A 26,075-nucleotide genomic window follows, 5' to 3' on the forward strand; every position below is an offset into this window, starting at 1 on the left:
AAAGGGGGATGGGGAAACGGGGAAGAGGTGATGGGGAAAGAGGGATGGGGAAAGGGTGAAAAGAGGGGTGGGGGCATGTTTCCACATTACAATACCAGCAAGGTCAGTTTGCCCTTTCCCCCTCTGATTAGTGAGGATAGAGACAGATCCCGATTAAAAGCGAGATTTGTGATCCAAAAAGTCGGGAAGTTTTAAGATGTATAAGCAGTGGTTTTGGGGTGTAACAGAACCCCTTTCTCCCCACAAGGGCCGACGGTGAGTCAATTTGGGCATCTCTCCCGAGCTGAGCTGCCAGTTGAAGGATTGGCACTACTAGTCTGCGCTCACTCCGGGCACTGGGCTCAGGATAGGATGCTGCAAACTCCGGGAGCCAATCCGAGTCACGGCCCCACTGCATCATGGATACATTTCAAAGAGCCAATCAAGAGATGGCTGGACCAGGAAGTGAGGTATTTGAAAAGGAGGCGCGGAAGCGGAGCTTCAGGTAAGAGGCGCTGGACTGATACAGGTTCCGATATATTGTACAGGAGACATACAGGCGAAGGGCCCGGAGTCTCTGCTCTCACGGACTGAGCGGCTATGCGGCAGTGTCTTGGCTGCTCCTTAAGGACGGAGCCTCCCAGCGCCAGCACTCGGTGCTCACTGTGCGGGGGCTGCAGAGACCGTGCGAAACCTTTTCTTTAATAAATGGAAGTATGTTTTAGGGCAAATGAATTGGAAGCAGGTCGATGTTACCAGACATGAATGGGTGGATTGCAGCACATTACAGGGAAGTTGCTAATGGGTAGTCCTTCCTCCTGGTACACGGATATGGGGGAGGAAAAGAAAAAGACTTGCAATTTAGCATGATACAGCACCTCTCGGCCCATCGTGTCTGGACCGGCTCTTTAGAAAGGTGGTGGGATGGGGGAAAGGGGGAGGCGATAGTTTCCACATTACAATGACAGCAGGGCCAGTTTGCAGTCAGTTGTGCTGTGCAATGTGCTGCCTGAAAGGGTGGTGGAAGCAGATTTAATAACCATCAAAAAGGAATTGGATTAATACTTGAAGGAGGTACATTTGTAGGGCTATGGGGAAAGAGTAGGGGCGTTTTACACCGCACCACTGGTTATACATTTTAAAACTTTCCCTTATTAATTTTTGATCACATCTTGTTTTTAATCATTATCCTTATTGCTAATGCAGAAAAAAAGAGCCCCACTCTCCTCTTTACCCATAGCCCTGAAAATTTCCCCCTTGTTAGTATTTATCCAATTCTCCTTTGAAAGTTATTGAATCTGGTTCCACCACCCTTTCAGGCCTTGCTATGTAATTTTTTTTCTCGTGTTGCCTCTGATTCTTTAGCCAATGACCTTCAATCTGTGACCTCTGGTTACTGACCTTTCTGCCACTGGAAACTCTCCTTATTCACCCTTTCGTGATTTTGAATGCCTCATTAAATTTCCTCTCTAGCTTCTCTGCTGTAAGGAGAACGACCCCTTGTACCATTCTACCAAATTGCCTCTGCACCCTCCAAGGCCTCGACATCCATCCTACAGTCTCGTGCCCAGAATTGGCCACATACTCCAGCTAGGGCCGAACCAATTTTATAAAGGTTTAGCATCACTACCTTGCTTTTGTACTCTATTCCTTGGTTTATAAAGCAAAGGATCTTGTACACCTTTTTAACAACCATCTCAACTTGTCCTGTCACCTTTGAAGACTTGTGTGCATATGCCTCCAGGTCTCTCTATTCCTGCACCCCTAGCAAGGACATTGGGGATAACTCCCCTGCTCTTTGAAATAGTGCCGTGGGATCTTTTATGTCCACCTGAGAGGGCAAGACGGGGCCTCGGTTTAATGTCTCATCTGAAAGACGCCACCTCCAATGCTGCAGTGTTTCCTCTGTACTGCACTGGAATGTCAGCCAAATTTTATGCTAAAGTTTCAGGAGTGGGTCAACCTGCCACAACCTTCTGACTCAGTGACAGTCAGTGGTTTGAGAAAAGGGTGAGCAATATCATGATGGATAAAAGGAAAATGTTGCATCCTAGCATCCCGAGGAAGAAAATTGCAGGGGCTTTTAAAGGCTATTTCAGGGCTCTCGTGTGGGTGTATACTGAAAGATTGGAGAATGGCCAAGGTAGTACCCATTTTAAAAAGAGACAACTGATAGAAGTAATTATAGGCCAGTTAGCTTACCATCTGTGGTAGGGAAAGTTTCAGAATCTTTCAGGATGAAATTGCCATGTATCCTGATGACGAGCAAATAATTAGAAGGTACCAAGTGGGAGCTTACTAGGAAGGTTAAGAGGTATGTAATAGGGGAGCGGAGAGTAAATTGGTTAGAAGGGATACAACAGAATAGGAGTTAAGGGTAGTTTTTCAGTTATTGGAAGTGGGTAGTGACGTCCCTCAGGGTTCAATTTTGGAGCCACTTTTAGTTTTTAAAAGAAGTCTTGGGATGAGGGTGATGCTAGCAAGGCAAGCATTTATTGCCCATCCCTAGTTGCCCTTGAGAAGATGTTTGTGGGCCATCTTCTTGAACTGCTGCAGTCCATGTGGTGAAAGTGCTCTCGCAGTACTGTTGGGTAGAGAGTTGCAGGATTTTGATCCAATGACAAGGAATGGCCCAAGTCAAGGTGGTGTGTGACTTGGAGCTGATGGTGTTTCCATGCACCTGGTGCCTTGTTCTTCTGGAGGGTAGAGGTCATCGGTTTAGGAGATGCCGCTGAAGAAGCCTTGGTGAGTTGCTGCTTTTCGCTCTGTAGATGGTACATAGTAGTGGAGGGAATGAATGTCTAAGGTAGTGGAGGCTGGATAAACTGCCGATGTAGCGGACTGTATATATCCATGCATGTATCAATAATTTAGATATAGGTATCGATAGTTTGAAATTTGCAGGAGGTAGAGTTAATTCTGTAGACCAAAGGAAGCTATAAAGGGATATTGATAAGATAGAGGAATGGACTAAAGTGGCAGATAGGATTACATAGGATAGACGGCACAGGAACAGGCACAGGCCATTCGGCTGGGGAAGTTGGGGATGTTCCCGATGTTGGGGAAGTCCAGAACCAGGGGACACAGTCTAGGGATAAGGGTAGGCCATTTAGGACTGAGATGAGGAGAAACTTCTTCACAGAGTTGTTAACCTGTGGAATTCCCTACCGCAGAGAGTTGTTGATGCCAGTTCATTGGATATATTCAAGAGGGAGTTAGATATAGCCCTTAAGGCTAAAGGGATCAAGGGATATGGAGAGAAAGCAGGAAAGGGGTACTGAGGGAATGATCAGCCATGATCTTATTGAATGGTGATGCAGGCTCGAAGGGCCGAATGGCCTACTCCTGCACCTATTTTCTATGTTTCTATGCTGGCGTTTATGCTTCACTCGAGCCTCCTCTCATCTTTTCTCATCTAAATCTATCCGCATAACCCTCTATTCCCTTTTCCCTCATATGCTTGTCTAGCCTCCTCTTAAACGCATCTATACTATTCGCTTCAACCACTCCGTGGTAGCGAGTTCCACATTCTCACCACTTGTTGGGTAAAGAGGTTTCTTCTGAATTCCCTATTGGATTTCTTGGTGACTCTTATATTGATGGTCTCTTCCCACAAGTGAAAACATTCTCTCTGCATCCACTGAAATCAGTAATCGTGAGGTGGTACATTTTAGTTAATAAAGAATAACAACAGTAATTATATTCTAAATGAGAGTGGTCTAGGTGCTGTGGAAGAACAGAGAGATTTGGGGGTACAGGTTCACGGAACATTAAAGGCAGGACCTTGGATTGACAAGGCCGTGAAAAGAAAAGCTAATGGAATTCTAGGGTTTATCGCAAGAGGTACTGATGAGCCAAGATAAAACCTAAGCAAGATCTCAATTAGAGAGAGTACTGTATACTGTATTGAGCTCCATACCACAGAAAAGATATTGAGTCTTTAGACTGAGTACAATGCAGATTCACTGGAATGCTATCTGATATGAGCAAATACAAAGAAAGACTTGGGAAAAATTGGCTCTTTTAACATTACACCAACACACATTATGGAGCCATGTGATGGAAGTGTTTATAATTATTGCAGGATGGGGTAGAGCAGACTGTTTCCAATAGTTGAAGGGTCAAGTACGAGGGGCCACAGATAAAAAATGAAATACAAGAGATTTAGAACAGAGAAACCTCTTTACACAGCGAGTTGGGAGGAGGTGCAATTGACCTCCAGGGTTGGTGGTTAAAGCAGAAACTATGTCAACATTTAAGATTGGATTGGATAGTTGGATGAACGAAGAGTGTTGAAGGGATATGGGGACTGGGTGAGTAACTGTGATTATAATTATTGCTTGCATGGAGGGTAAGCACTAACTTGTTTGGCCCAATCGCCTGTTTTAGTTTTGTAGTATTTATGTATTGTAAGAAACAAAATATGGGACAGATTTAAGTGAATTACAGGGTGGGTGGGTTTCTTCTGAACCTAATATATTAAAGGGCAAGATTTCCTCATTCATGTCTTTATCACCTCCGGAGTTGACCATTCCAAAGCTCGCATCTCACCTTCTGTTGACTTCAGCTCATGCAGAACTGTGCTGACCATATCCTATCCTACACCAAGACTCGCTCGCCCGTCGCCCCTGTCCTCGCTGGCCTACCTAGATAGTTCCCCATACCGTCAAATTAAAAATCCTCATCCTTAAATCCCATCAAGGCCTCAGCCCTCCCTATTGTTGTAACCTCCTCCAATTGAACAACCTCCACACCTTGAGTCTCCATTTCTCTTTCTCTGACATCTTGTTCGTGTCTCCCTTTTGCACACCATTGGTGGCCATGTTTTCAGCCCCTTGGCCCCACATTCTGGAATTCCTTCCTTGGTCTTTATTTCCTTTGTCCCATCATTGGCTGCTGTACCTTCTGTTGTCTAGGCTCTCAGCGCTGTAATCCTCCATATACCTTCTCTCTTCTTAAGATCTTTATAACCTACCTTATTTTAAAATTCGTTCATGGAATGTGGGCGTCATTGGCAAGGCCAGCATTTATTGCCCATCCCTAATTGCCCTTGAGAAGATGGTGGTGAGCCAACTTCTTGAACCGCTGCAGTCCTTGTGGTGAAGGTACTCCCACAGTGCTGTAGGGAGGGAGTTCCAGGATTTTGACCCAGCGACGAAGAAGGAACGGCGATATACTTCCAAGTCGGGATAGTGTGTGACTTGGGAATGTGGAGGTGGTCATGTTTCCATGCGCCTGCTGCCCTTGTCCTTCTAGGTGCTAGAGGTCGTGGGTTTGGGAGGTGCTGCCAAAGAAGCCTTGGCGAGTTGCTGCAGTGCATCTTGTAGATGGTACGCATGGTACGCCAGTGATGGAGGGGAGTGAGTGTTTAACGTGGTGGATGGGGTGCCAATCAAGCGGGCTGATCCTCTTGCTTGTTAATATTTATTTAAGTACACTGTTTTGAGTATTTATGAACATCTGTCCATTCGTGTCCATTTATGTCCTGTGCTGCCGTATTCCAAAGCTTCACAATTAGTGGAATAGAGAGCGAAAGTGAACCCTGATTTTAGTCGAAATTTAATCTGTCTTTTTCTAGGTATCCTTTCCTTTACCAAGAGGTTATACAGGAAAATATCTTCATGCAAGCATGTCAGCATCATCATATCAGTCTCCAATCAAAAGACACTGGAGTAAGTATTTTTTTCCTGATGGTATGGAAGGGGCAATGAAGCCCTGTTCTAAGAGAGTCATAGAAAATAGGTGCAGGAGTAGGCCATTCGGCCCTTCTAGCCTGCACCGCCATTCAATGAGTTCATGGCTGAACATGCAACTTCAGTACCCCATTCCTGCTTTCTTGCCATACCCCTTGATCCCCTTAGTAGTAAGGACTACATCTAACTCTTTTTTGAATATATTTAGTGAATTGGCCTCAACAACTTTCTGTGGTAGAGAATTCCATAGGTTCACCACTCTCTGGGTGAAGAAGTTTCTCCTCATCTCGGTCCTAAATGGCTTACCCCTTATCCTTAGACTGTGACCCCTGGTTCTGGACTTCCCCAACATTGGGAACATTCTTCCTGCATCTAACCTGTCTAAACCTATCAGAATTTTAAACGTTTCTATAAGGTCCCCTCTCATTCTTCTGAACTCCAGTGAATACAAGCCCAGTTGATTCAGTCTTTCTTGATAGGTCAGTCCCGCCATCTCGGGAATCAGTCTGGTGAACCTTCGCTGCACTCACTCAATAATAAGAATGTCCTTACTCAGGTTAGGAGACCAAAACTGTACACAATACTCCAGGTGTGGCCTCACCAAGGCCCTGTACAACTGTAGCAACACCTCCCTGCCCCTGTACTCAAATCCCCTCGCTATGAAGGCTAACATGCCATTTGCTTTCTTAACCGCCTGCTGTACCTGCATGCCAACCTTCAATGACTGATGTACCATGACACCCAGGTCTCATTGCACCTCCCCTTTTCCTAATCTGTCACCATTCAGATAATAGTCTGTCTCTCTGTTTTTACCACCAAAGTGGACAACCGCACATTTATCCACATTATACTTCATCTGCCATGCATTTGCCCACTCACCTAACCTATCCAAGTCGCTCCGCAGCCTCATAGCATCCTCCTCGCAGCTCACACTGTCACCTAACTTAGTGTCATCCGCAAATTTGGAGATACTACATTTAATTCCCTCATCTAAATCATTAATATACAGTGTAAACAGCTGGGGCCCCAGCACAGAACCTTGCGGTACCCCACTAGTCACTGCCTGCCATTCTGAAAAGTACCCATTTACTCCTACTCTTTGCTTCGTGTCTGACAACCATTTCTCAATCCATGTCAGCACACTACCCCCAATCCCATGTGCTTTAACTTTGCACATTAATCTCTTGTGTGGAACCTTGTCGAAAGCCTTCTGAAAGTCCAAATATACCACATCAAATGGTTCTCCCATGTCCACTCTACTGGAAACATCCTCAAAAAAATTCCAGAAGATTTGTCAAGCATGATTTCCCTTTCACAAATCCATGCTGACTTGGACCTATCATGTCACCTCTTTCCAAATGCGCTGCTATGACATCCTTAATAATTGATTCCATCATCTTACCCACTACCGATGTCAGGCTGACCGGTCTATAATTCCCTGTTTTCTCTCCCTCCTTTTTTAAAAAGTGGGGTTACATTGGCTACCCTCCACTCGATAGGAACTGATCAAGAGTCAATGGAATGTTGGAAAATGACTGTCAATGCATCCGCTATTTCCAAGGCCACCTCCTTAAGTACTCTGGGATGCAGTCCATCAGGCCCTGGGGATTTATCGGCCTTCAATCCCATCAATTTCCCCAACACAATTTCCTGACTAATAAGGATTTCCCTCAGTTCCTCCTCCTTACTAGACCCTCTGACCCTTCTTATATCCGGATAGTTGTTAGTGTCCTCCTTAGTGAATACCGAACCAAAGTACTTGTTCAATTGGTCCGCCATTTCTTTGTTCCCCATTATGACTTCCCCTGATTCTGACTGCAGGGGACCTACATTTGTTTTTACTAACCTTTTTCTCTTTACATATCTATAGAAACTTTTGCAATCCGTCTTAATGTTCCCTGCAAGCTTCTTCTCGTACTCCATTTTCCCTGCCCTAATCAAACCCTTTGTCCTCCTCTGCTGAGTTCTAAATTTCTCCCAGTCTCCGGGTTCGCTGATATTTCTAGCCAATTTGTATGCCACTTCCTTGGCTTTAATACTATCCCTGATTTCCCTTGATAGCCACGGTTGAACCACCTTTGCTTTTTTATTTTTATGCCAGACAGGAATGTACAATTGTTGCAGTTCATCCATGCAGTCTCTAAATGTCTGCCATTGCCCATCCACAGTCAACCCCTCAAGTATCATTCGCCAATCAATCCTAGCCAATTCACGCCTCATACCTTCAAAGTTAGCCTCCTTTAAGTTCTGGACCATGGTCTCTGAATTAACTGTTTCATCCTCCATCCTAATGCAGAGTTCCACCATATTATGGTCACTCTTCCCCAAGGGGCCTCGCACAATGAGATTGCTAATTAATTGCCTCTCATTACACAACACCCAGTCTAAGATGGCCTCTCCCCTAGTTGGTTCCTCGACATATTGGTCTAGAAAACCATCCCTTATGCACTCCAGGAAATCCTCTTCCACCGTATTGCTTCCAGTTTGGTTAACCCAATCTATGTGCATATTAAAGTCACCCATTATAACTGCTGCACCCTTATTGCATGCACCCATAATTTCCTGTTTGATGCCCTCCCCAACATCACTACTACTGTTTGGAGGTCTGTACACAACTCCCACTAACGTTTTTTGCCCTTTGGTGTTCTGCAGCTCTACCCATATAGATTCCACATCATTCAAGCTAATGTCATTCCTAATTATTGTATTAATCTCCTCTTTAACCAGCAATGCTACCCCACCTCCTTTTCCTTTTATTCTATCCTTCTTGAATGTTGAATACCCCTGGATGTTGAATTCCCAGCCCTGATCATCCTGGAGCCACGTCTCCATAATCCCAATCACATCATATTTGTTAACATCTATTTGCACAGTTAATTCATCCACCTTATTACGGATACTCCTTGCATTAAGACACAAAGCCTTCAGGCTTGTTTTTTTAACACCCTTTGTCCTTTTAGAATTTTGTTGTACAGTGGCCCTTTTGTTCTTTGTCTTGCGTTTCTCTGCCCTCCACTTTTTCTCATCTCCTTTCTGTTTTTTGCTTTTATCTCCTTTTTGTTTCCCTCTGTCTCCCTCCATTGGTTCCCATCCTCCTGCCATATTAGTTTAACTCCTCCCCAACAGTACTAGCAAACAATCCCCCTAGGACATTGGATCCGGTCCTGCCCAGGTGCAGACCGTCCGGTTTGTACTGGTCCCACCTCCCCCAGAACCGGTTCCAATGCCCCAGGAATTTGAATCCCTCCCTGCTGCACCACTGCTCAAGCCACGTATTCATCTGTGCCATCCTGCGATTCCTACTCTGACTAGCATGTGCTACTGGTAGCAATCCCGAGATTACTACTTTTGAGGTCCTACTTTTTAATTTAGCTCCTAGCTCCTTAAATTCGTTTCGTAGGACCTCATCCCTTTTTTTACCTATGTCGTTGGTACCAATGTGCACCACGACAACTGGCTGTTCTTCCTCCCTTTTTAGAATGTGCTGCACCCGCTCCGAGACATCCTTGACCCTTGCACCAGGGAGACAACATACTATCCTGGAGTCTCGGTTGCGGCCGCAGAAACGCCTATCTATTTCCCCTAACAATTGAATCCCCTATCACTATCGCTCTCCCACTCTTTTTCCTCCACTCCTGTGCAACAGAGCCAGCCACGGTGCCATGAACTTGGCTGCTGCTGCTCTCCCCTGATGAGTCATCTCCCTCAACGGTACTCAAAGCAGTGTATCTGTTTTGCAGGGGGATGACCACAGGGGACCCTTGCACTACCTTCTTTGCACTGCTCTTCCTGCTGGTCTTCCATTCCCTATCTGGCAGTGGACCCTTCTCTTGTGGTATGACCAACTCGTTACACGTGCTACTCACGTCATTCTCAGAATCGTGGATGCTCCAAAGTGAATCCACCCTCAGCTCCAACTCCGCAACGCGGACCGTCAGGAGCTCGAGGTGGATACACTTCCTGCACACGTAGTCGCCAGGGACACTGGAGTCGTTCCTGAGTTCCCACGTGGTACAGGAGGAGCATAACACGCGACCGAGCTCTTCTGCCATGACTTAACCTTTAGATAGGCAACAATAATGTTAAAGTTTACTCACTGTTGAAGAGAAGAAAGAAAAACTACTCACCAATCACCAGCCAATCAATTAACCCCTTTGGCTATGTTGTCACCTTTCTGTTTCTTTTTATTTCTTTTTTGCCTTCTCCCTGTAGCTGCACAAACCACGCCTCACCAACCCCGGACTCGCGCTGCTCCAACTGCCGCCGCCTCACTCTCCCGCTGGGCCTTTTATAGGCCTCACCAACCCCGGACTCGCGCTGCTCCAACTACCTGTCATGAACCTGCTGTCATATATTCTGAGATTCACAAACGTGCAACCTTGAGATTTTTCAGCTAAATTCGCAATTGATTTCAGTTTAGAGGTGGACCACGTTCCTTAACAGGGAGCGAAACTGTTAAGCATTTGGCTCTTCCATAGATATCTTCTTGGGTTCAGTGGCATCAGTCTGACCGGAAGGGGTATGAGCAACTGACTACTATGGAAGTTGGCACATGTTGCCCTATATCTATTGTATGGTAATGAGCCCCATGAGCATAACGATGGAATTCCCTTATGATTTGTACTGGATCTCCATGTCTTGCACACAAGTGTTTCATCAATCTCCTCAAAGATGGACTGAGTTGACGCTGGATGAGGCCAAGTTCGGTTTGAATTATAAGCTGTTTTATTCCACAGTAAGTGGAAACGTACAGAGTCCTGGGTATGATGAGAGTTACTTGATTAAATCAGTATAACATATAGTGTCGCTACAAAGGAGAGAACCGCCAGTCCAGTGGGTCTTCTTAACTGAAACAGTGTACAGTCCTCCAGTACTGGGGTGGACCCACTCTCCCTTGAACCGCCCTTTAAGAAGATAAGAAATTGGAGCAGGAGTAGACCATATGGTCCCTCGAGCCTGCTCCGCCATTTAATATGATCATGGCTGATCTGATAATGGACTCCGGTCCACCTCCCTGCCCGCTCCCCATAACCCCATATCGGTTAAGAAATTGTCTATCTCTGTCTTAAATTTATTTAATGTCCCAGCTTCCACAGTTCCCTGAGGCAGTGAATTCCACAGATTTACAACCCTCAGAGAAGAAATTGCTCCTCATCTCAGTTTTAAATGGGCGGCCCCTTATTCTAAGATTATGACCCCCTAGTTCTCGTCTCCCCTATCAGTAGAAACATCCGCTCTGCATCCACCTTGTCAAGACCCCTCATAATCTTATAAGTTTTGATAAGATCACTTCTCATTCTTCTGAATTCCAATGGGTAGAGGCCCAACTTACTCATCTTTCCTCATAAGTCAACCCCCTCATCTCCGGAATCAACCTAGTGAACCTTCTCTAAACTGCCTCCAAAGCAAATATATCCTTTCGTAAATATGGAAACCAAAACTGCACGCAGTATTCCAGGTGTGGCCTCACCAATACCCTGTATAACTGTAGCAAGACTTCCCTGCTTTTATACTCCATCCCCTTTGCAATAAAGGCCAAAATCCATTGGCCTTCCTGATCACTTGCTGTACTTGCATACTAACCTTTTCTGTTTCATGCACAATTACCCCTAGGTCCCGCTGTACTGCAGCACTTTACAAATTTTCTCCATTTAAATAATAACTTGCTCTTTGATTTTTTTTTCAGCCAAAGTGCATGACCTCACACTTTCCAACATTATACTCCATCTGCCAAATTTTTGCCCACTCACTTAGCTGTCTATGTCCTTTTGCAGATTTTTTGTGTCCTCCTCACACATTGTTTTTCCTCCCATCTTTGTATCGTCAGCAAACTTGGCTACGTTACACTCGGTCCCTTCTTCCAATTCGTTAATATAGATTGTAAATAGTTGGGGTCCCAGCACTGATCCCTGCGGCACCCCACTAGTTACTGATTGCCAACCTGAGAATGCACCATTTATCCCGACTCTCTCTTTTCTGTTAGTTAGCCAATCCTCTATCCATGCTAATATATTACCCCTGACCCCGTGAACTTTTATCTTGTGCAGTAACCTTTTATGTGGGACCTTGTCAAATGCCTTCTGGAAGTCCAAATACACCACATCCACTGCTTCCCCTTTAACCACCCTGTTTGGTACATTCTCAAAGAATTCCAGCAAATTTGTCAAACATGACTTCCCCTTCATAAATCCATGCTGACTCTGCCTGACCGAATTATGCTTTTCCAGATGTCCTGCTACTGGTTCTTTAATAATGGACTCCCAACATTTTCCAAACCACAGATGTTAGGCTAACTAGTCTATAGTTTCCTGCTTTTTGTCTGCCTCCTTTTTTAAATAGGGGGCGTTACATTTGCTGTTTTCCAATCTGCTGCTGCTGGGACCTCTCCAGAATCCAGGGAATTTTGGTAAATTACAACCAATGCATCCACTATCCCTGCTGTTACTTCTCAAGACCCTAGAATGCAAACCATCAGGTCCAGGGGATTTATCTGCCTTTAATCCCATTATCTTACTCAGTACTACCTCCTTAGTGATTGTGATTGGTTAAGTTCCTCCCCCCGCCCATAGCCCTTTGACTATCCACTGTTGGGATGTTGTTTGTGTCCTCTACCGTAAAGACGGATACAAAATATTTGTTCAGAATTTCTGCCATCTCCATGTTCCCGATCACTAATTCCTTTTCTAGCCTGACTGCCTGTGCAGCTCTGTTTCCAAATACCAGACTGCCTTCCTTGATGCCTGTGCTCAGCTTTATCCCCGACTCTTCACAGTCATGAAGAGACCAAAAGCGTCCAACACTAAGGGTGCAAAGTGTTTATTTCTCAAGCGGACAAGCCATCAAATTGCTCATCGTTTGGTCTCTGGGGAAAAACAGCTCTCGATCACCATTATAACCTCCTTCTATCTGACTTTGAATTCCCAGCATGCTGCTGTCCTGAGGAGCTAACTTCTTTGAAGCAAGCTTTAACTCAAAACGCATTTTAAAATAACTCTTCGCGAAATCGTTTCTGTGGATAAATATCCACACAATTCTGAAATGTGACAGATGAACCAGTAAAGCCGTGTATTAATTCCATGTGCTCACTGGTTTTGCTACTAAGTTATGAAACAAATTTTTGCAATCACTTTTGCATGAAGAGAGTAGCTCTTTAAATGATACTAAGCGCACTTTTGACATTGCATAATATTTCTGAGGTCAGTTTGTGATGTTCCGCATCAAAGGGTTAAATACTTGGAGGGTCTTTTGCATCTCCTTGTTAAAATGATCAAGATTAATGTTTAGGGATTCTGGAGATTAGTGCTCTGGGATTCCAGTCTCCAAAATGCTGGCTACACAACCACTGAGAATTTACATTTCTTTTGGTCTTATTACCAGCTGGTTATGCTGATAACTATAATTTATATTTCACTGAGTGCCCCATTAGTCCCCTACTAATCCACAATCCTCCTCTTCCTGCCTAATAGGAAAGTCATTCTTCCAAAAATTGCCTAGTTTTGTCCTCCAGCAGAAAAGAGGCTGAGCCAGATGGAACCAACATTGTGCCATGTTGCTGCAATTAAACTAACTGAGAAAGGAAGGGCAATGGAAAAATACTGGAGAGAAAAAGTGATAACCTTATGACCTGTCAGTTCCTGCCTTGCCCCTGTCCTGGACATTACTTAACTTGGGCCAGCACTTGTTCTTTGTTTCCAATCTTCGCTGCACTCCCTCCAGCTGCTGTATGAAGCCGCCATGGTGGTGTCAGCCTTCACTCACATCAGTGCTTCGCACACATGCAGTAGCCAATGTCCTGCAACCACTATAGCACGTGTGGTTTGCCCGGGTCTCTAAATCCACACGCCGGTTTCCACGGAGACCAGCTCCACCTCTGTGCGGTTAGCACAACTGGTAGTAGCATGGTGCCCACCTGGCAATTTTGGAGGCTACTCAGTCAGAAGCTGCTGTCAGCTTTAGGTTGATGGATGTTTTACCACAAGAGCGAAGGGAAATTGGCAGTCATTTGCCCCAAGCGCCTCATCAATTGACTCGTGACATTTTTCAGAGACCTGGGGGGTGCGGTGGGGAGGGGGGGCGCGGGGGTGGAAGATACAGGCATCAATAATGGAGAGAAAGAAAGACTTGCATTTATATAGCGCCTTTCATGACCACCAGATGTCTCAAAGCCCTTTACAGCAAATGAAGTTTTTTTTGGAGTGTAGTCACTGTTGTAATGCAGGAAACGTGGCAGCCAATTGCATACAGCAAGCTCCCACACTCAGCAATGTGATAATGACTAGATAATCTGTTTTTGTTATGCTGATTGAGGGATAAATACGTCCACCTGAGGGAAGGCTCCGTTTAATGTCTCGTCTGAAAGATGGCACCTCCGACAGTGTGGCACTCCCTCAGCACTGCACTGGAGTGTCAGCCTAGATTTTTGTGTTCAGGTCTCTGGAGTGGGACTTGAACCCTACAACCTTCTGACTCAGATGAGCGTGCTACCCACTGAGCCACAGCTGACACTGTAATATAGAGAGAAAAATAAACTTACGTTTAACAGTGGCTCGTTGCTATGTTGTGGCTGCTAGCAGTGACATTGTTAATGTTAGGATTCCCTTCCATTTAGAAACCATTTGGAGCTGACAGTTAAGAGTCAGAGGTGTTGCTCGGGATTTGCTGAGATGAAATCCTCAACCCTTGGCTATTGCTGCTTCTGATTTGTGAAATTGGAATGAAGTTTTTAATTTATGAACTGACAAAATTTGAGGGAGATCACAAACCTTTAGTGACTAGAATTTCTAAAGCTATCACCAGTAAGCACATCGGTTCATTGTATACCATTTTAGTGTAGAAGGGAATTCTGTTATATGGCCAAATAAATGCTTGCAACATGTCCACATTAATAGTCCATTTACTGTATCTATATTAAGAAAAGCATCTGGTTTTACTTGTGTTCAAATCTTTTACCATAATCTTGGGTCTCAATTATAAATTGAAAAATGGAATTCAGTGTTTCCAGCATTTTTGTTTTCACAGATAATGTCACACTTGAATCATTAGCTGTGCAGGTTTATACATGTAGAAATCGCTCCCATTATTACTGTGCTCTCAAGCCAGCATAGTTCTCCATTGATCTCGGGCTGCTTGTTTACAGTGTTTTGGCAAGTTGCTGATGTACTGCTCCCTGGGGATAGAGCAGGGGTTAATTACTGTTAAACTCTTAGTGCCAAAGAACAATGCAGGCTTGCTGCTACATTAAAAATGACACTACCAAGGAAAGCATGAGGTGAATGGCACTCTGGTGAAACTGGAATTAAGGTGACAGAAACCTGGAGTGGAACTGACGTTCTGTATTATGGAGCCTATCACATAATTAAGAATACGAGATGTTGGCTTTGTCAGACTGTATTGCACATTATGAACAAGCAAGTATTTGACGCTTGCTTCACCTGTAAAATGGTCTTTCAAGGTCATCAGCTCCTTGCTCTGCCTAACTGCTGCCTGTAAAATAGTACAACTAGCAGGTCTCCTCTGGCATTGCTCATGGCGAGCCAGCAGTTGGACTGTTGTACCCGCTGTCCCTCCTTGCTCCGATATGGTCAGGAGGGAGGCTGCACAGGGTCATTTCAAGGATTTGAATAGAACTTTGTAAGAAATCTTCCCAGAGACAATGAAGTGTATTTTTTCAATTAGTTCCTGGAAAACAGATGGTGTTCATGCCCACTGCATGAACAACATGTATACAAATACATTGAACTGCATGTATACAAATACATTTGTTCCTTCACAATGCACGTTTAAATATAAGAAATCAGTCTCTGCATAATATGGAGGAATCATCTTTTTACCCTTGCTTGGCCATCACTTTACCCTTGCCTTTAGCAACAGAATTAAATAAAACTTAAATAGTTTAATTAAGTTGTATCTTTCTTGAACAAATATCTCTCACTCAGCAGTTACTAAAATCAGTATATTTAAATATACATATTTAAATCGGGGCTTTTATTTAGAACGTCCCTCCAAACTTGAGTGCGGAATTTTCCTCACCACTTACTGTTCCTGCTTACCCCGTCAGCCGCCGATTTTATCGGACAAATGGCTTTAACCATTTGCCATTATCATTTACAAAGGTGCCGCGTAAATTGCATTCCAGCAGTTCAAACAACAGCAGCAGCTCTGCAGCCTCCAGTGCCCTGAGACCTCTAGCACTCCGGCCAACATTTCTTGTTCGCATTAAGGGGTGCTTGTTGCAGGGACCGTGACGCTGGATTCTCTGAACTGGTTTAGTTTGCAATCTCAGATTATGTCCTCCTTGTTCTGGGTTATCCTACTCGAGTTAAGAGCTGTTTTTCATCAATTGCCACTGGCTTTCTCGGTGACAGTGACCAATGCCTATAGTGAGCAAATCGCCTTGAAACCAACATGCCTGCCATAAGCATTGAGGACTGTACTGCCCTTGCAAAACTCGTAACTTGTTTATATGAAAATGATTGTTGCTGCGTTATTAAAAAAAACACCTATTTCCACCTCCGTAACATTGTCCGCCTCCGCCCCTGCCTCAGTTCATCTGCTGCTGAAACCCTCATCCGTGCCTTTGTTACCTCTAGATTTGACTACTCTAATGCACTCCTGGCTTGCCTCCTACATTGCACCCTATGTAAACTTGAAATCATCCAAAACTCGGCAGCCCGTGTCTTAATTCGCACCAAGTCCCGATCATCCATCATTCCTGTGCTTGCTGACCTAAAGTGGCTCCCAGTTAAGCAATGCCGCGATTTCAAAATTCTTATCCTTGTTTGCAAATCCCTGCATAGCCTCGCCCCTCCCTATCTCTGTAATTTCTTCAGCTTCACAACTCCACGAGATGTCTGCGCTCCTCAAATTCTGCCCTCTTGAGCAACCCTGATTATAATCGCTCAACCATCAGTGGCCGTGCCTTCAGCTGCCTGGGCCCTAAGCTCTGGAACTCCCTCCCTAAACCTCTCCGCCTCTCGACCTCTCTTTCCTCCATTTAAGACGCTCCTTAAAACCTATCTCTTTGACCAAGCTCTTTTTCATCTGCCGTAATTTCTTATCTGGCTCGGTGTCAAAGTTATTTGTTTTGTCTTATAACACTGCTGTGAAGTGCCTTGGGACGTTTTACTACGTTAAAGGTGCTATATAAATAAAAGTTGTTCTGTGATGAGGGCAGCTGCTGTAGCCATTTAAAAATATATGACAAATAAACAGGTGAGATTTGTGTTCAGAAGGTCACTCATTGGCTTTCCCCTCGGGTGCCTGTGTTTGATCGATGCTGATTTTAAAAGTGCTGAAGAATTTGAAGCTACCTCACAGCTGTGCTTGGGGCCCTCGCCACCGAAGGTCGTGTCGAGTAGGTGTCGGCCATTGGGAGGGAATGGAATTTGCTGAAAGGGTTCCCCTCTCGTGATGCAACTGGACCTCGAGGCCTGACACCTGTTCTCCAGTCTTGCTCCGGGTGTGGTCCTGCTGTAAGGGAAGCAGCCAATAATGACAGGGCAGGGATAGCAGCACTGGTGAAGAGATGGATTACTTAAAAGGCTGTCACTGGAAGTAACTTGGGGCGACCTGTATTTGAAAGATAAACTCGGCTGTGTTTTAAATAAGTTTCCCTAAGTCACTTTTAGGAAATCATTTTAAGATTTCTACCCCCCTGCCCCCCACCCCACCGACCAAGACCAGATTAGATTGTCTAATTCAACTTGTTATACATATTTCTATATTTAAAAATCTGGCCCCTTCACTGACTTCTTGTCTACTAAATGTTCTTCCTGCTGTCGTGTACTCGTTGATTTTTTCCATTATAAATTCCCATGGCCACCTTTATAATGGAAACTACCTGGGCCACAAATTGTGGTCAGAGGCTTCCCGCAGGCGGATGCCTCCGACCAAATTTTTTAAAATGAAAATAGCTGGTGGTTCCGGAGGAATGTAGACTTGCACTCCAAGGCCGAACTGCGCAGTCCAGCGTAGGGATCCACGCATTCCAGGAACGTATGCGTATCCTGGGATCACATAGGCCTGGACCACCAATTGCCATCACTATCAATGAGAATACCCCTAAAATCAAATAAAACACAAACATAAATAAAAGAAACACTTCACGTTTTAAAAATTAATAGAAATTGCATTAAATTAAATGTTTCAGAGAAAAATTTTTGGGGGGACGAAATTTAAAAAGAAATGTTTTAATAGTGTTAAAAATAAACTTACCTTCATAGACAGGGTTTATAATATAAAAATAAGTAGTAGCATTTATTTTTTCTATCTATTAAAACTCTTATGCTGGTAAAAGCAGACCTTATGCCTGCTTTTGCCAGGTTTAAGAGCTTGAAGGACATTCGCTGGGCAGGAGTTGGGCAACTAGCCCAAATCTCCATCCGCGAAGCCCCTTCTCCCGGGGATGCGTTGGATCTATCAAAAGACATTTTGACAAATTGGAAGTGCCGGTGTTGGGCGCATGCACATTGTGCGCCTAAAACCGGCACTTGTGGGACATCTATGGGTGCATATGCCGCCTGTGTTTGTTAACTTGGCAGTCTGTCAACAATACTGGTGCTATAGTGCCTCAGTTCTGCATCTCCCAGCTTCTCTACCTATATTGCAGGGAAACTCCAATGTTCTAACTAATTCTACTTCCCTAAGTTTTGATATAATCTGAAAACTAAGTGTTATATAACAGTAAAAACAAAATGTATGAGCTTTGGTCCAGTTACCCCTCCATCGAACTGTCTTGACTCCCCATGTGCAGTGCCATAGAAGATTGACGAGCATTAATAATATATTATTATAAGCAAGCAGTTCCTGCACATATTTAACTGACATTGCGAATTACAATTTTGAGCCAATATGCCAATAATTTGTAGCAAAACGCTCAACATTTTAGGGCAGCAAGATCCCATTTGTTTGTTGTGCTGTAGTTGCAGGACTCTTGTCGCGAGCTGGCACTGTGGAACACCACTTTTCTTTCTGCGCGATTTTCTGGTGTTTTGGCACTTTCTGGTGTTTAAACCCAATTTTGTGTGTTTTGTATTCCGAACTCTGCAGTGAGCCACTCTACCCACTTGAACCATTTATGGCTGCCCAACTTTGGGCCTTGGGAGATGATCTCTACCTGTCCTCTGTGTTCTGGCCTCAAATCAAGTACTTGAGTCTACCCACCCGATCTGTCACTTGCCACCTTATTGGCATTGCAGCTGTCTCTGGCACCCCTCATGCCATATTCTTTGCCGTGGTCAAGCCATGAGCTTACCAGCTTGGACTTTGTCTCTCCTCTCTGTCTCCCCCCTCCATCGCAACCCTTTCCCAATTTCTTGCACACGTCTTTCTCGCTGAGTGTTGCTCCCAGAAAGGAAATGATTTTCTTGGGTTATGCCAGCGCTGAATTATTAAGTAACAGAAGTCCTTAAGTAGCCCTTAAATTCATTAGAGTTTGCAAATAGATAGTTAGCTCTGTAGGTGCTTATATTAAATAATAGGCTCTTCCTTGTGCTGTAACATTAAAGAAGCATTTGTTCTTTGAATTGGCTTTTACATCAGTTTGTTTAACGGGGTCTGGTACAGAGGGACCATTCTCATCACATGCTCTAACTCACTGTGAGCATTAACATGGGAGATCATAGAATTTATAGAACAGAAACAGGCTATTTGGCCCAACTGGTCAAATCCTATGTTTATGCTCAACACAAGTCTTCTCCCACCCTACTTCATCTTACCCTATCAGCATATCATTCTATTCATTTCTCTCTCATGGACTTATCTAGCTTCCCCTTAAATGCATCTATGCAATTCGTCTCAATCACTCCTTGTGGTAGCGAGTTCACATTATAATCACTCTCTGGGTAAAGAAGTTTCTCCTGAATTCCTCTGGATTTATTTATGACCCCTAGTTTTGGTCTCCTCCACAAGTGGAAACATCTCCTCTGCATCTACCCTATCGAAACCTTCATGATTTTTAAATACCCATCAAACCCTTCAGAATTTAAAAACCTCTATCAGGCCAGCTGTGGGAGGAAACGAGTCAGGTCTTTTTTGATCTGATTGCATAGTTCCTCATTCTTTGCAAGAAATCTGCATATAATGGATTTGCAATTAATAAAATTTGATTTGGTTAATGAGGTGGAAGAAAGTTTACAATAAACGGTTAAATTTGCATATCGGCCAATCAGCTGCAAGTATAAAAGGAAGTTGCTCAGAATTTTGATTTATTTTGCTTAAAATTATGATGTCATGGCATGATGTAATAAACAGGACATGTGCAGAATTGTATCCTAGGAAATCTCCCATAGCATTGCCCATGGTAAGTCTGAAGATACACTAAATTTTACATGGGCATTATTCCATTTAAAAAAAAAAGCAATTCTTGGCTAAAATGTAGATGTGCACCCCTTTGAGGCTATAAAGTCTAATTGCTGTTAAGTAAACCTTGAGTGAGATGTAAGGCCAGCTAAGGAGCTGTAGATATTTTTGTGTTTATACTGAAGTGAAAGATTTTATGGGCAGTAAACACATACTTGAACTAACATTTTTATAATAGTGCTGTTGTTCAGTGAGTTGGAGATTTTCTATTTTATCACAGGAGTGTTATGCCCTTTAACATGTAATATATTATCAAGGCCACTGATTTATGCTGACTAATTTTTTGTTGCACTTTGGAATTTATAATACTATGTTGTGGATCAAATTTGTAAATGGAGGCTTTGGTTATTATATGTGTTACGTATGCAACACCATGTAACAAGCATTCTAACGCCATCAGAGGGCGCATCTGTTGGAGTCACAAGAGATCCCAGCATCCCTTGGAGCACTGTATATAAGCAGGTCTCCCAAGCTGTACCAGCACTCTGGAGTCAGAATAAAGAGACTAAGGTCATACTTACTCAAGACGACAGTACTCAGTCACATTGTTTTAATTGAGACATAACAATATGTATTTCATTTTCTGTTTTTTTTTAAAGCTCAGGATACACAAGGAAATAGTTGGGAGCATGGAGTAGATTAGGATGTCGTTACATGGAGTTTAATAGTAAGTCTGTGGAGGGTAAATTGGCTTGCTTAGCAGTAATGGAGGCTTCCATAAGCTTTGGCAGCCTGGACGGAGAATCCGTGGGTGTGGCAGTCCTGTGGAAGGGACCTTCGGGTTTGGTGGCCCGGGCAGTGGGGGGCAGGGGAAGGAACATGCAATAGAGTTGAGTTTACTGGCAAAAGAAGGGATTGAGTTAGAAGTGGTGTTGGGTGGGATGGGCCCTGTTGTATGACACAATGGGAGGAGGGGCTCCTTTAATCTCAGGCATTGGAGGCTGGTACTGGGGTCAGTCAGTAGAGGGGAGGGGGGAAAGGAGGAGTTTTGCCTGTGGTTGCTCTGTTTTAGCACTTTGTGTCAGCTAGGCTCAGTTGTAGCACCCTTACCTCAGAGAATTCTGTGGGTTCAAGGCCCCATTCCAGGACTTGAGCACATAATCTCGGCGGACACTTCAGTTCAGCACTAAAGGAGTGCTACATTGTTGAGAGTGCTATCATTTGATGTTAAACCAAAGCTCTGTCTACCATAAAGCTGGACATAAAACATCCCTTGACACTTTTTCAAAGGTTAGGAAGTCGTTCTTCTAGCGCCCTGGCCAACAGTCACCCCTCAACCAATGGCAACGAACCGATTAACTGGTCATTCATCTCATTTGCTGTTTGTTGGACCTTTCTGTTCCACATTGCTGCTGTGTTTGCCTACAAAACAACAGTCACTACACTTCAAAAGTCAATAATTGGCTGTGAAGTTCTTTAAGGATTCTTGAGCTCCAGAAAGGTGCTATATCAATGCAAGTTCTATTTCTTCTGGAATTTCCATAACTTAAAACTAGTTGTTCTTGGGAAGCTAATGACCATACAGCACACTAACTGGGGAAGTGGATATTCTTTGGGATTAAGGAAAGTGGAAGTGAAGGATTGAAAACACAAAATTCAAGTGCAAGAGAGAAATAAAGCAAAATTAAAGGAATGAGCATAAGAACATAAGAAATAGAAGCAGGAGTAGGCCATTCTGCCTCTCTAGCCTGCTCCACCATTCAATAAGATCATGGCTGAACTTCTACATCAACTCCACCATTCTGCACTATCGCCATATCCCTTGAGCCAAAAATGGAGAACTGAGGAAAAATAGTAGTGCGTAATATGAAAGAAGGCAGACACAAAGAATAAAGTCCATTTGGGATAAAGATGTTGATTAAATGTATGTGTTGAGTGTGCATAGTTTCAGTTTAGCAGTGAGTATTATTGTCATTTTTGCACATCCCCTGGCTTGTTTGTGAACTGAAAATGTGAAACAGACTGCCCCAGTTAGAAATATATTTGGGGAATTACAACATTGTAGCAACATCAGAAGCAGGCTTTTTAGTACAGAGAGCATGCACCTAACTCCAAACAGCTGGAAACCAGACTCCAATGCCATCATTTTACTTCACAAGTACTACATTTCATGGGATTCTACAATCTTTAGGTCGCTGCTTCTATAGAGATTACAATATTTAAAAGTTTTAAACAAAGTGGTCTGAAGGTTCATTGGACTTGTATTGCACTGTGAATACTGCCGCTGGCTGTGTACATGGTCACGTGTCTGAGACCCAAGTTTTAAATCAATCTGTCTGTCTCGCTCTTTCAGTGTCTCTTGTGAGAGTCTTTACTGCAATCATTTTAGGCCGTCTTAATTGAGTTCCTCGTGACCGTGGGTCTTGAGGGCCGACGGTTTGCTGATAATTAACAGTCTTATTTAGAGGTGGTGTTGGGAAATGAGGAAAATGCACAACAGAAGATACTCCCGAGATTGTATAAGTAGATTTACTCTCTAAACCACTTCCCAGGAAATGCTTGATCCTGACACTGAGCACCAATGTGAACGTCTTCCCACCTTGATGAGTATACCAACAATGGCCTGGAATTTCCTGAACGGTTTTGGCGTATCTCCGGTGTAAGAGCACAGTTGCGTCGGGGTTTTTTTTCTGAGGAAATTTGATTACAGCTGATTTACACCAGTTATACGCCAACACATCACTAAGCGCTAATTTTCTGTGTTGTTTCCGACACTCCCAAATTATGACCCCTCCCCCGGTGCAAAAGACCAGAGTGCGAGTTTCCTCTGGTATCTTTCTCAAGTGCAAATTCTTCAAATGAATGTTGGCACGTTATTTTAATGGGAAGGGACATTGCAGTGCTGCCCACTCCTGACCTGACCTCTTTTGATTTGCAGGAAGAATCACTGGATAATGATTGGGAATGGGGACCCTTGTTAATCTTTTCTTCCTCCCCCCCCCCCCCCCCCCCCCCCAAAGTTTCTCTAGTCCTGGAACAGAGGTCCATTGCAGTACAGTGAAAGTTATATAAATGGACACTCCCAAAAACACAGACACTTATTGAGAGACCCAAATAACATGCATGGCTAAATACATGAGGCACTCTGAAACCATGGACACTCGCAAATTACGAACTACGGACAGCCTTCAATGCACTGAACCCTTTTACAACTTAAAGCATGGGACATGCATGTCAGTGTGCGACAGTAGTGGGTTTTGTGCAAGAAACGGCTTTTGTGGAATGGGGAGCTCTTTACCCAGTATCCATAGCAGCAGAGAAACCGCTCTATTTCTGGGATTGAGTGCTTGCACAGCTCTATCCCGGGTTAGAGTGGCTTCTTTGCTGCAATGGATGCTGGGTAAATTACTCTCCATTCTACTGAACATTTTTACACTGCATACATTGACCATTTTGAATATAAGGACAGCTGATGCCAGTATCTACGGTGTATGTAATTTACAGTTTTTGCTATACAGGTACTGCCATCATAGTTAGGTCAGATAACCAGTGAACCTTCTTGAATTGTGTGTCTTGGTATCGAAGCATCTTCAGTCTTTGGGGACAGCCCAGTCAGAGAAAAATTAGCAAATTATCTCTTTGGTTAAATTAATCTGGTCAGTTTGACAGGAAAAATATTCCACATTAAATTGCAATTATGAAACCGAGTCACATTGTAAACTAACTCTGGGACTTCAGGTTAAATAGAAGTGCCCGCTCTGGTGGTTTTCAAGCCTGGGATGTTTTCTGTTGAGCTGCTGATCTGCACTGGTCTCTGGAGCCACTTCCTGAGGGATCCTGTGTCTTGTATCAACTAGCCATTCCTTGCCAAACTCAATGGGGCAAGTCTTTGTGGAGCTTCTGAAGCAGCCGCCAATATGGAATACTGGCCAGTTTCTTTATGCCTAGTGCATAGGCTTGCAGGAATATTAAAATGGGACGTCTGCAATTCTAATGGAAATTGTTGGCAAGTAAATATTGTGGCGGATAAAAAAACGAATGACGTGAAAGGAAAAAGAATAAAAGAGGAAAAGCCCAAGAGTTGTACTGATAGGACCACATGGAGTGAGCTTCTGGAATTTCCAAATGTACTTTGAAGGAAAAATGTGACATAATGGGAGCTAGTTAAGTCAGGACATGGATTAAATTAATGTGGCATGGAGCATACAGAAAGGCTAAGCACAAAAAAGCATAAGGAGCATTGGCAAAGTGTATATAAGAGGAGTCGTATCCATAGAAAAAATTTTTGAGCAGAAGGGTGCAGGAACAAGTCTTAACTAACAGCATATGCCACGAAATGCCTCCTCCAGCCGTGAAATGCCCTGCTCCGGCCAATTTTGGCCCAATTGTCTCGAGGTTTAACTAATGCTATGGAGACCGGAGATGATAAAGGGAAAAAAGCTCATTGCCAGTGGTTGGTGCTGAATTCCTGGATAGGAGGAGAGGATATTTTACAGATGGGCTCGGGCTGTAAATGAGCCCAAGGTTAATCTTAGGAGATTGCTCTTTCCAAGATATTTATTAGGATGTGAGCAAGGAATCTGGTAGGCAGGAGGATTTGGTAAATTATAAAAATAATGCCAAGTGAGGAGGAATATTGAATGTAACATTGTTGAGGATATCTTGTGTACCATTTATTAAAAAAAATCTTTGCAACTATATATGTAATAAACCAAGGGTGAAAGATAGTTTTGATCTATTTAAAAGTGATAGTGGAAAGGGATCCAGGGACAAAGATATACGGTGAGTAATTAAGAAGTTAATGCACATTTGTCTTCACTCAGACAGAAAATGGGAAGCTGCCCAGGTCAAATATCAGACTTATAAAGGATGAGAGGAGGTGCTAGCAGAATAAAAATAATGATGGATAGGCTCTGGAAAGGGTATAAGCTCTTAAAAATGTATTTGGACCAGACAACTTGCATACGTTGATCTTAAAGGAGATGGGAACTACAATTGGTGGATAACCGCCTTATACCAGTGGTGGTGCTGCAGCAACTCCACTGGAGGGGAGGGTATAATTACAGCTTGTGCAAGTCTACAGAAACCGTTTCCATTACAATAATTTATAAATCAACTGGAGTGCATGCAGATAAAAGGTTTGTAAAAATATCCTAGTTGATCTGCGGAATTATACACAGAGTCAAGACCTCGTGCAGCATTCAGATCCAGAAAGAAAGACTTGGATTTATATAGCGCCTTTCACAATCACCAGGTGTCTCAAAGTGCATTACAGCCAATGAAGTACTTTTTTGAAGTGTAATCACTGTTTTAATATAGGAAATGCAGTAAATTTGCGCACAAGCAAGCTCCCACAAACAGTAATGTGATAATGACCAGATAATCTGTTTTTTGTTATGTTGATTGAGGGATAAATATTGGCCAGGACACCAGGGATAATTGCTCTTCTTCAAAATAGTGCCACGGGATTTTTTTATGTCCACGTGTGAGAGAGCAGATGGGACCTCAGTTTAACGTCTCATCTGAAAGATGGCATCTCCAGCAGTGCAGTATTTCCTCAGCACTGCACTGGAGTGTCAGCCTAGATTTTTTGTGCTCAAGTCCCTGGATTGGAACTTGAACCCACAACCTTCTGACTCAGGCGAGTGTGCTACCCACTGAGCCACAGCTGACACTATACTCCAGCAGAGTATAGTTGGACTCAGTGTCAGCTGTGGCTCAGTGGATAGCATCCTCGCCTCTGGGTCAGCAGGTTGTGGCTTCAAGTCCCAATCCAGAAACTTTAGCACAAAAATCGAGTCTGACACTCCAGTGCAGTATTGAGGGAGTGCTGCACTGTTGAAGGTGCCATCTTTCGGCTGAGACGTTAAACCGAAGCCCCGTCTGCCCTCGCAAGTGGAGGTAAAAGATCCCAGAGCACTATTTTGAAGAAGAGCAGGGGAGTTATCTCGGTGTCCTGGCCAATATTTATCCCTCAATCAACGTAGCAAATACAGAGTATCTGGTCATTATCACATTACTGTTTGTGGGAGCTTGCTGTGCGCAAATTGGCTGCTGTGTTCCCTACATTACAACAGTGACTACACTTCAGAAGTACATAATTGG

General features: G+C 43.7%; 1 protein-coding gene across 2 annotated transcripts in view; it reads left to right on the forward strand.

Annotated features, from left to right (window-relative positions):
• The first annotated feature begins 448 nt into the window (after positions 1-448).
• Positions 449-26,075, forward strand: part of arhgef39 (Rho guanine nucleotide exchange factor (GEF) 39) — an 88,455-nt gene continuing 62,828 nt past the window's right edge. Inside the window, exons 1-2 of one of the 2 annotated variants that reach the window (XM_070896677.1) lie at positions 449-484; positions 5,558-5,651. In XM_070896677.1, the coding sequence (XP_070752778.1) occupies positions 5,609-5,651 (43 nt within the window). In that variant the 5' untranslated portion in view covers positions 449-484; positions 5,558-5,608. Of the gene's footprint in view, positions 485-531; positions 694-5,557; positions 5,652-26,075 lie in introns of those variants that run through there. The other variant, XM_070896676.1, reaches the window with a different exon arrangement.

Source organism: Pristiophorus japonicus, chromosome 13 (genome assembly GCF_044704955.1).
Source record: "Pristiophorus japonicus isolate sPriJap1 chromosome 13, sPriJap1.hap1, whole genome shotgun sequence".
NCBI lineage: Eukaryota > Metazoa > Chordata > Chondrichthyes > Pristiophoridae > Pristiophorus > Pristiophorus japonicus.